The sequence below is a fragment of the Mesoplodon mirus genome, assembly GCF_964341445.2.
Source record: "Mesoplodon mirus genome assembly, chromosome: 7".
Lineage (NCBI taxonomy): Eukaryota > Metazoa > Chordata > Mammalia > Artiodactyla > Ziphiidae > Mesoplodon > Mesoplodon mirus.
In genome coordinates this window covers 96,924,597-96,935,253 of record NC_138983.1, presented here as the reverse complement: position 1 = coordinate 96,935,253, position 10,657 = coordinate 96,924,597, and the positions used below count along the sequence as shown (strand labels likewise).

General features: G+C 44.5%; 3 protein-coding genes and 1 pseudogene across 4 annotated transcripts in view; 3 read left to right on the top strand and 1 right to left on the bottom strand.

The window, feature by feature from the left end:
* Positions 1 to 10,657, top strand: part of LOC309808894 (centrosomal protein of 78 kDa-like) — a 981,446-nt pseudogene that overhangs the window by 537,483 nt on the left and 433,306 nt on the right. The gene's annotated exons all lie outside the window — the stretch shown is intronic.
* The window catches only part of LOC309807680 (interferon regulatory factor 6-like), a 445,413-nt gene that overhangs the window by 394,576 nt on the left and 40,180 nt on the right, over positions 1 to 10,657 (top strand). The gene's annotated exons all lie outside the window — the stretch shown is intronic.
* Positions 2,394 to 4,013, top strand: LOC309808076 (uncharacterized protein; the record flags this gene model as incomplete). Its single annotated transcript, XM_082628083.1, has 1 exon — positions 2,394 to 4,013. The coding sequence occupies exon 1, from the start codon at positions 2,586 to 2,588 to the stop codon at positions 4,011 to 4,013; it is 1,428 nt and encodes a 475-aa protein (XP_082484209.1). The 5' UTR covers positions 2,394 to 2,585.
* The window catches only part of LOC309808075 (BCL-6 corepressor-like), a gene marked incomplete at its 5' end in the record, with an annotated part of 18,927 nt that continues 14,988 nt past the window's right edge, over positions 6,719 to 10,657 (bottom strand). Inside the window, 3 exon segments of the mRNA XM_082628082.1 lie at positions 6,719 to 7,392; positions 8,819 to 8,975; positions 9,645 to 9,790. Coding sequence (XP_082484208.1) covers positions 7,101 to 7,392; positions 8,819 to 8,975; positions 9,645 to 9,790 — 595 coding nt within the window.

Here is a 10,657-nt window from a genome sequence, read left to right as displayed (position 1 = left end):
AATTAATTGAAAAAAGTTATAAAATTGGGAGTAATCCCACTTGCATAGAAAATGGAGAGGTACTCATTTTTTTAGTTTTACATTTTTTTACAAGTGCTACAGGCCAGTGTTTGTGAGAGGCAGGCTTCGCATCTACTGTTGGGGTGGACTACAAATTGGCATAGCCTTTCTGGGTGGTAATTTGGCCATGTGTATCAAATGTCTTAAAAATAGGTCACACTTAGTCATTCCACTTGTAGTACCTTATTTTACAGAAGTAATCCCGATGGACACAGAGATGTATATACAACGTATTCACATTGTTTCTGACAGGGAAAAGCAAACTGTCTAAATAGAATTGCAAAGAATCGATTAAGGGCCTCCCTGGTGGCGCAGTGGTTGAGAGTCCGCCTGCCGATGCAGGGGATACGGGTTCGTGCCCCGGTCTGGGAGGATCCCATATGCCGCGGAGCGGCTGGGCCCGTGAGCCATGGCCGCTGAGCCTGTGCGTCCAGAGCCTGTGCTCCGCAACGGGAGAGGCCACAACAGTGAGAGGCCCGCGTACAGCAAAAAAAAAAAAAAAAAAAAAAAGAATCAATTAAACTATGGGACATCAATACGACACAATACTACATGATACATCATTAAGTGAAAAAAGCAGGAATATGAAATAGCAGGTATACTACAATTCTATTTTTGTAATCCCTAAGTGTACATATATATTTGTAGAAAAAAAAAGACTGAAAGTATATACGTCAAAATGAACGGTGATTATATCTGGGTATTAAAATTATAGGTAATTGTTCTCTTGTTACTCTGTATTTTCTATAAAGGATATATGCAACTCTTAGAGAAAGTTTAAAAGCAAAATAAAAGCTATCAGTACAATGAGGCTTTAAAAAATCCTATCACAATAGTATCATGCCAAAAGCTAAGCATATTTCATATTAAAAATTCAGTATTTTCAATTTTAGAATTTCCCTCTAAGCCATAAATCCTCACTAAGAGATTCTGCCAAAGCACTTGCACCCAGGTCACCAATGAGCATGTTGCAGTTCAGAGTGATGCGCCTCAAACCAGTCATGCAGTCAAGATCACGTCTCCTGGAATGAAGACTCTCAGCCCAGGTTTCTTCATGCCTTCTGGTAGTCTGATACTTCAAAGATTTAATGGGATGAAATTAAGATGCTTGAATAAGGAAACAGGGTGTGCCTGAGTATGGCTTATTCTGTCAGAGATTTACACACACACACAGATCAAGCATATATGCCAGGAGCATCAACCTGAGAAATTCAACAGTCACTTCTGGTTTACCAGTCCAGTGACCCAGATTCTGCTCGGTCAGTGATTAGATTCTAGCCACTGCATTTCCTGTTTCTGAACACTTATGTAAAGTTGGACAACTCAATTACAGTCTATGAATTATTTTCCTTATCTTCTAAGTCAGGGAATTGGTTCTAAATCCTATCTTTGCTGAGGCCCTATATTTCATCATCCTGTCCTCCAATGGCCTCCAAACACCTCACTGGGCAAACCATAAGAAAACTTTTTAATATGCATCTTATTTATTAACAAATTATATACACAAAGTTCCATACATAGAATTTATGTACATGATAAACTACACAGATTTTTAAAAATAATACAAAGGTAAAAATGTTCTCATATTTTCTTTTCCTAACTCCTAAGGCATTATTTTATTTATTTTTTTATAAAGATTTATGTATTTATTTATTTGTTTGTTTGGCTGTGCTGGGTCTTTAGTTGCAGCATGCCGGATCTTTTAGTTGTGGCATGTGGGCTCTTAGTTATGGCAGGCACGTGGGATCTAGTTCCTTGAGCAGGGATCGAACCCAAGCCCCCTACATTGGGAGCACATAGTGTTAACTGCTGGACCGCCAGGGAAGTCTCAAGCATTATTTTAAAAACTATATTTACAAAATGTATCTCACATGCTACCTTGGGTGTGCACACAAGCTTTAGAGGCCTGGACTATGCAGAGCCAGTTTGATGTGCCTTGGGAAAATAATGGTTTGACATTTAAGCAAAACTACTGTCTTGAAGACATTCAATTCTTTATGTTCATAAAGTAAATTTTGGTAACAGGGAACACTGACTGTCAATGAAAAAAGTCTTATTACATTCCTGAAAAAGTAAAAGACTCAAAGTGCCTTTGTTACTCTAAAAGGAAAATCATTAGTGTCATTTTTCTATTAACAATAACTTATTAAAGCTCCAAGCAGAAACAACAGCAATCACTTACACAGTGCTTAGTATGTGCCAGGCACTATTTATACAAATAAGTGCATTTAAACCTCATAATGAGGCGTAGAGGTTAAGTGATTTGCCCATGGTCACTAGCTATGAAATGGGAGAAAGGAATTCACTCTGTCTACAAGAGGCGGGCAGGTCAGGCGTGGATCAAGGCCGGAGAGGACGACACCTCTAGGCCACAGCAAGTAAGGGCTGAGCGCGACGCCCCAACCGAAGAAAACTGCCCCACACCGAGCGGTCTCCTGACACCCCGAGCAGGTGCTGGCCTCCGAAAACACGTGTGGGAGCAGTGGGGACAGAGCTCCTGAAGCAAAAAGGAACCGCAGTTGATTATGGAAGATTCTCACAAGAATAACGCTTCAGAGACAGCACCTCAGTCTGGTTCAACAGTTCAGGGAGCTCATATTTCTCATATTCCTCAACAGATGTCATTAAGAGGATCTGCGCCAGTGACAATTGTACCTCTTCCTGGAGAGCAAGTACAGGTTCAGGGGGTCATCCAGACAGCTCAGTCTTCTGTAATTCACCCACCACACGTGCAAACGGTATCATCTTTATCAGAAAGTGAAGAGTCTCAGGACTCATCTGACAGCATAGGCTCCTCACAGAAAACCCACGGGATCCTAGCACGGCGCCCATCTTACAGAAAAATTTTGAAAGACCTATCTTCTGAAGATACACGGGGCAGAAAAGGAGACGGAGAAAATCCTGGAGTTTCTGCTGTCACTTCTATGTCTGTTTCAACTCCCATCTATCAGACTAGCACCGGACAGTACATTGCCATTGCCCCAAATGGAGCCTTACAGCTGGCCAGTCCAGGCACAGATGGAGTACAGGGGCTTCAGACATTAACCATGACAAATTCAGGCAGTACTCAACAAGGTACAACAATTCTCCAGTATGCACAGACCTCTGATGGACAGCAAATACTTGTGCCCAGCAACCAGGTGGTTGTACAAACTGCATCAGGAGATATGCAGACATATCAGATCCGTACCACACCTTCAGCTACTTCGCTACCACAAACCGTGGTGATGACATCTCCCGTAACCCTTACATCTCAGACAACTAAGACAGATGACCCCCAACTAAAAAGAGAAATAAGGTTGATGAAAAATAGAGATCCTGTAATGTGGAGAGCTGTGATTGGAACTAATAACATAGATGGGCGTCAGCCACACTCCAAGATGATGAAAGTTAAAGCGATCATTATCCATCCAGACTTCGATGTGGAATCTTATGAAAATGATATTGCGCTTTTTCATTTAAAGAAAGCAGTGAGATATAATGATTATATTCAGCCTATCTGTCTACCTTTTGGTGTTTTCCAAAGACTGAACCGAAACACGAAGTGTTTTATAAGTGGATGGGGAAGAACAAAAGAAGAAGGTAATATTACAAAAAAATTACACGAAGCAGAAGTGCATTATATTTCTCGAAGTTTTTGTAATTCTGACAAGAGCTATGGGGATATAATTCCTTACACTTCATTTTGTGCAGGTGATGAAGATGGAGTTTTTGATACTTGCAGGGGTGATAGTGGTGGACCATTAATGTGCTACTTACCAGAACGTAAACGATATTTTGAAATGGGAATTACCAGTTACGGATATGGCTGTGGTCGAAAAAATTTTCCTGGTGTCTACAGTGGGCCATCCTTCTACCAAAAGTGGCTGACAGATCACTTCTACCAGAACTGGAAGCAGGCTCTCGAAGAGATATTTGCACAGTCATGCTCATGGCAGCATTATTCACAATAGCCAAAATGCAAAAGCAACCCAAGTGTCCATCAACAGATGAATGGATAAACAAAATGTGGTATACACATACAATGGAACATTATTCAGCCTTAAAAAGTAAAGATATTGTGTCACATGATACAACATGGATGAACCTTGAGGACATTATGTAAAGAGAAATAAGCCAGTCACAAAAGAACAAATATTGTATGATTCCAATTATATGAGGTATCTAGAGTAGTTAAATTCATAGAGACAAAAAGAATGGTAGTTGTCAGGTGCTGGGAAAGGGGGAGAAATGGAGAATTACTGTTTAATTGGTACAGAGTTTTGCATGATTAAAAGAGTCTGTGGATGGCTGGTGGTGATGGTAGCACAACACTATGCATGTACTTAATGTCACTGAACTGCATACTTAAAAATGGTTGATTGTAAATTTCAAAAAAAAAAAAAAAAAGAAATGGGAGAAAGGAGATTTGAACCTAGGTCATTTGGCTTCCGCACCCAAGTTCCTGACTGTTTTCTACCTCAGGGGTCAATGGACTTGCCCTGTACAGGCTCAAAGAATTTTTCAATTTTTAAAATCTAAATTTAAACATTTCCAGATTTGTGGGCTATACAGTTTCTGTTGCAACTACTCTGCCCCACTGGTGTAGGGTGAAAGGAGCCACAACTACCATGTAAACAATGGGTGTGACTCTGTTCCAGAAAAACTTCCTTTACAAAGCCAGGCGACGGGCTGGATCTGGCCCACCAGCCAGAGTTTACCTATCCCTGATCTGCACCATCAAACTATTAAAAAGCCTTCATGTCAAATTATTAACTAACTTTAGGCCTAAATACAGTCATTATAACCACTGTAAAGTTGTTAAGGCATTATTTTAAAAACTGTATTTACAAATTGCTGATGTACTGACTTTTATTAGTTTAAAAACTACAACAGCTAATAAACACTTGATTCATTTAAGTCTTGAAGACTAAAATGGCATAGTTTCTTCACAGTATTACAATAAAAGTTTTCAGTAAAAAAACATACATAAAAGTATTATTAGGTATTATATATTAAATCTCTTATTTCTAAAATTAAGTGGACTATCTTTACTAAATGGTAGAATCCCAAACTGAAAACTGGTCATATTCTTTCAGCAAAATGAAAGCTGCGCTCACATGTATTAAAAGACAAAAATTAGGGCTTTCCTGGTGGCGCAGTGGTTGAGAGTCCACCTGCCAATGCAGGGGACGTGGGTTTGTGCCCCGGGCTGGGAAGATCCCACATGCCGCGGAGCGGCTGGGCCCGTGAGCCATGGCCGCTGAGCCTGCGCGTCCGGAGCCTGTGCTCCGCAACGGGAGAGGCCACAACAGTACCACACACACACACACAAAAGACAAAAATTAACTGCCCTCTGTATCAATGTATTAATGTGCTTCAATCACATATGTTTTCATGAAAGTTTAAACATAAAATCACCTTTAAGATCTAGGCCATGGGATCTGCTCCATGCCATGTCAGAACACACCCCGTTAAGTTTACTTAACTTGTCTTACGTGTGATAGAATTCTTTATACCTTGACAAATAACTAAAAGGAAAAAAAAAAAAACCCACACACACAATAAGATGAAGAGCCTATACATTTGTCAATCTTGACTTATTTGCTTTTCTTGAGTCAGTTGGAGGTTTATAGCCACATTCTCAAAATCATTAACTACAATCTTCCCAAACAGGTAATTGACGAACAGATGCATTCTAAAACTTGTCAGTAACAAAGCGCTATTCCAGTTTACAGCAACAGTTTAATTCTACTTAGATACTAAAACTGAATACACTGAATACTGCAAACGTTATTCCCAACCACTCAGCAAAGTACTACATACTTTTTCAGATATAGGAAAAAAAAGAAAAAAAAGAAAAAGCATACGATTCTTCCTATTTTCATTTCCAAAGATACATCCCAATCTTAATGATCAATCAGCGATTTCAACGTCAACTATAAACCCAGTATACTGCTGCTATGCAGTGTACTAGAGCAGTAGAAGAGAGAGGACCTCAAACCCTCTGTTCCCTCAAATTCAAAGGCAGGCTTCCTGACCCCTCCAGACCACTACTGGACACAGGGAAGGCACACTAATGTTGCAGGACCCCAACCAACAGTCACCTGCTTTGTGATTACTTCCATGACACACCCTCACCAACACCACTGAGTTTGCTGCTCCTACGGGACGTTACGTGTATTTCCTATTTTAACACATACCACAGGGCATCATAATTATGATTGCAGATAGATGTTCTAACAATTGAAAGAGAATGATGACTTTTTTGCTCTTTACATCTTGCTATTTCCCGTCCCATAATATTTCTTGAAGCGAAACCATAAAATATAGACAAACACAAAAAACAGAAAATATACAAAACGTGTGCTTTGCACCTTAACGCAAACTTAAGTAAAATTAGTTCTGACAGTATCCAGCATGACAAACTTCCATGGTACAAACGAGAATGGACCAAGGTTTGAGCAGGTACAGGAGACAATCCAGGCATGAACAACACCAAGGCAAGGTAGACAGGAAGTAACATGGTGTGTAGGAAATCACGAGACCAGTCTGATGGGAAGAGACTTAAACAAGACTGAAACTCACTTTCTAAACCTCCATCTCCAACTGGACAATTCGCAGGACACAGGTGCACCAAAGTGGCCAATTTATTCAATCCCTTTAATATGCAGGAAGAGTTTAAAATTTTACTGGTTTAATTTGCCCCAAAAGCAACTCTCAACAGTTATGGCCTCTGTCGTCGGAGCTTTGTATGAAATTAAGTCAAAGTGTGGAGCTCCTTTGCCTTTTTTTTTTCTCCTTAAAAAAGAAAAGAAACAATTGTTCCGAGTAAAAACAAACATATTCCGAAGCATGTGTACATTGAAAAGTAAAGAAACTTTATTAACAACTTCATAAAAACTGACTTAAAATTTTAAAAAGAAAAAAACATGTTTTGAAGTCCTTCCGACTGGAGTCGTGTCTCATAGTGTCCTTTCTTTACAGAAATAGTCGTATTAGGACACATATGCACAAGGATTAACACCATGACACACTGTACACGGCGGGCCCCGGCGAGCTCACCAGTCGTCGTCTGAGTCCAGGTCTCTGGGGAGGATCCACTCCACGGATGAGCCCAACAGAGTCTGAAGCTCGTTCGTGAACTCCACCAGATCTAAGAGCTCCTTACTTTCTGGATTACAGGACTCCAGGTCTTTGGGGCAAGAGAATAAGAGACTTGCTGACACTTGCCGGCAGAACTCGGCCTCCGCGATGGTGACGATTTTCACATTTGGGAAATTGCAGCGGAATATGCAGGAGGACATTTGCAGTTTCTTGAGCAGGTCTGAGAGCAACAGCCAGTTACGAGGCCTACACAAGAGAAAGGACAGTGGTTTGAGTTTCCAGCAAAATTAGAGGCGCTCCCAACTATGAACTACCCGTCTCCTGGCGGTGAAAGGGCCTGCTACTTCCACTTTGATTACCCCACCCCCACCCCACCTCTCACTGTCCTTAGAAGGTCTACTTCTTCTTCTTTTTCTTTTTTAATTTTATTTATTTATTTATTTTTGGCTGCGTTGGGCCTGTTGCTGCGCACGGGCTTTCTCTAGTTGTGGCTCGCGGGCTCTAGAGCGCAGGCTCAGTAGCTGTGGCGCATGGGCTTAGTTGCTCCGTGGCATGTGGGATCTTCCAAGACCAGGGCTCGAACCTGTGTCCCCTGCACTGGCAGGCGGATTCTTAACCACTGTGCCACCAGGGAAGCCCGGAAGATCTACTTCTAGCGGGGGAACTCTGGACTCATGTGCATGTGTTAAGAGGCCACCTAGGGCGGATCAGCCAACTTAGACAAAAGCAGGAGCAGCGCCCCTGAATGAGCCTCGTTGCAGGCCACCACAGTGCTGCCTTGGCTCTGGTCACAACTCAGGTCACCCCTCTCCAAGTAAGTGCACCCCGTTCTAGTCACTAGGGAAAACCAGTCTGTATGCCAACCCAAGGGAGATGGCAAACACCTCTTGGACCTCTCCTCTCCTCCGGCCCTCACGGAGAGAGCATGAGAAACACTCGAGGTCACCTGGCTTTCCTTTCCTTTCCCACACCTCCAACCCGCCCCTCAATGCTGCCGGGAGTGAGGATTTTTCGAGAAGGGAGGTGGTACAATCCTTCCTGATATCCTGCCACGCTTTATCATCTCTATCCCGAATAGAATGTCACCACAAAGGCAGACACGTTCCCAGCCTCAGAGTCCAAGGAGGATGCTACTCCTTAAGCACCGGGGTCAACACACAGCAGAGCAAGGTCTCCTGATGTGTTCACTCCGAAGGGTTGGTCATGGGGCACAGTGGCCCGACCGTGGGGACAAGACTCGATCTAAGCAAATCTGAAGACACATAAGATCCCAGGTGCCACATACGGCTTTCTCTAATCTTATACGAGAAGAGGGTACACATCAGTATCGTCCCGTGGACCTCACGCGCCTTGGAAGGCCCCTATGGTAGCCGTTTGGGGAGGATCCCTTCCCCAAGAGTTTACTGACTGAAACTGCAATTGCAGTCGCTGACTCCCGTGTCCTTTGGGCTCTAGGGGTGTGTTCCAATGAGGGCAGTTGGCTGGGGAGCCCTCCCACCCCCCAAACTTTTCTGGAAAAGTTCCACTGCATTATGTGAGGTCGGTGGACACTTGGTGAGGAATTCACTCACCCCCCAACCCAGCCACCCTCATCTGCTGAAGGGGATTTCTAACTCCTGCCACCCCACAGAGCAGCTGGGCTGGCTCTCGACCACACGCTGGCCACGCTCACCCCTGAGCGACGGACACCTGGACGTTATAACACGGCAAAAGGGGGTCTTGGGAAAATTCAGATTCCAATAGGTCACCATAGGCCTCGTTGCTGTCATCCCGGTCCTCCGGTCCTGGGGGATTTGCTAAAACATCGTAACCACTTTCATCATCTGGTTCTAACCGGGGGGGCAAACAAGAGAGAGGTCAGTAAGCTGGAGCAAGATTCCAGCTGTTCGCCAAAAAGGACCCTGGAAAAATTCTTTCCCAAGCAAGTCCTGCTCACAGCACCACCCCCACCCCCACAAGCCCAACTGAAACGAACAAGGCTGCTCAGCACACACAGCTGCCAGAGAACTCCGAAGAGCAACCGGGGCTACCGTCGTCAGGAGCCTGCAGGTTACTTAAACAGTCTGGAGAGAGAGGGGGAGAGAGAGAGAGAAAGAGAAACAAGATAACGCCTGCTGGTAAGAGGCAAATGCTGCTGGAGTTTGGGAACATCTCACGCTGGGACTGGTGTCACCTCCTGACAAGTCCCACTGCACACGCCTCCAGGTATCTGACTGAAACCTCCCCACGCGTCCACCCGCCTTCCTGAGGGACTGCCCGCCTCACCGCCCCAGCCTGCCAAACAAAAGCTAGCCTGGCTAGCTAAGAGTTTTCCAGCCCCCCACCTCGCAAAACTCAAAGTATGTATCTCTTCTTTGACAGACTAACGTTGGGCCGCTTTTCCCAGTAAAGGGTCACTTAGAGTAAACGGGGGGTGGGGGTAGGGGGAACCCAGGTGAAAGGCTGTGAAGTCACCGTCTAGATGCTTCAACAAGACCGTGTCTTGACCTCTGCTGTACCTGTTAAGAACTTCTCCAGAAGTTCGCTGTGGTTCACTTTCTTGATGGTTCTACCTGAGTACGTAGCCAGGGTAGGATCGGCACCATAGGAGAGGAGCAAGCGGACAATTTCGAGATGATCATTCTTGACAGCATCGTGGAGAGGCCTAGGAGAGGTGCGGGGGATTACACCTGTGCACGCGACGCTTGCTTCTAAGGACACGGGGCAAAATCGAGCGTGTGTGGCCAAGCCTCGTAGGCGCGCTATTTCACCGAGGAGGTGAGTGTACGGTCGCTGCGACAAATTACTCTGTTATTTCAACACATAACCCTTTACGGGACAGGTGAAGGGACCATCTCAGGCCTAATTCTTCAATGCAAATCTCTCTTAATGCATGGCCCAAGGAGGAACTCAGGCCACGATGAAAACGTTTCCAATGAACTAAATAGTGACAGACTGTAAGAAGGTAACATACGGCGGGCTGGGGGGAAGAACCCCAGCACCACGGAAGCAGATACGACAAGCCATTGTTACACCATTACAAACAAAACCCAAAAAGTGCAGTTTGTAAAAGAAACTAGGGGCAGGGCCTCCCTGGTGGCGCAGTGGTTGAGAGTCCGCCTGCCGATGCAGGGGATGCGGGTTCGTGCCCCGGTCTGGGAGGATCCCATATGCCGCGGAGCGGCTGGGCCCGTGAGCCATGGCCGCTGGGCCTGCGCGTCCGGAGCCTGTGCTCCGCAACGGGAGAGGCCACAACAGTGAGAGGCCCGCCTACCGCAAAAAGAAAAAAAAAAAAAAAAAAAAGAAACTAGGGGCAAAGTGGAACCTCTCCTGAAACCAATTTGGAGATAAGTGATCAACCCTCTCGCCCAGAAGCAGTCGACAGGCAGGGCGAGTTCTCAGGAGGATACAGAGTCCTCCTGCTCGTGTCCACTGGGGTCAGGAACACTGTTCACAGTCCCATCCAGAAAGGATGCTATTTGGAAACCATGAACCACCAAATACCTTACGGTTTTGCTCATTTTATGACCGT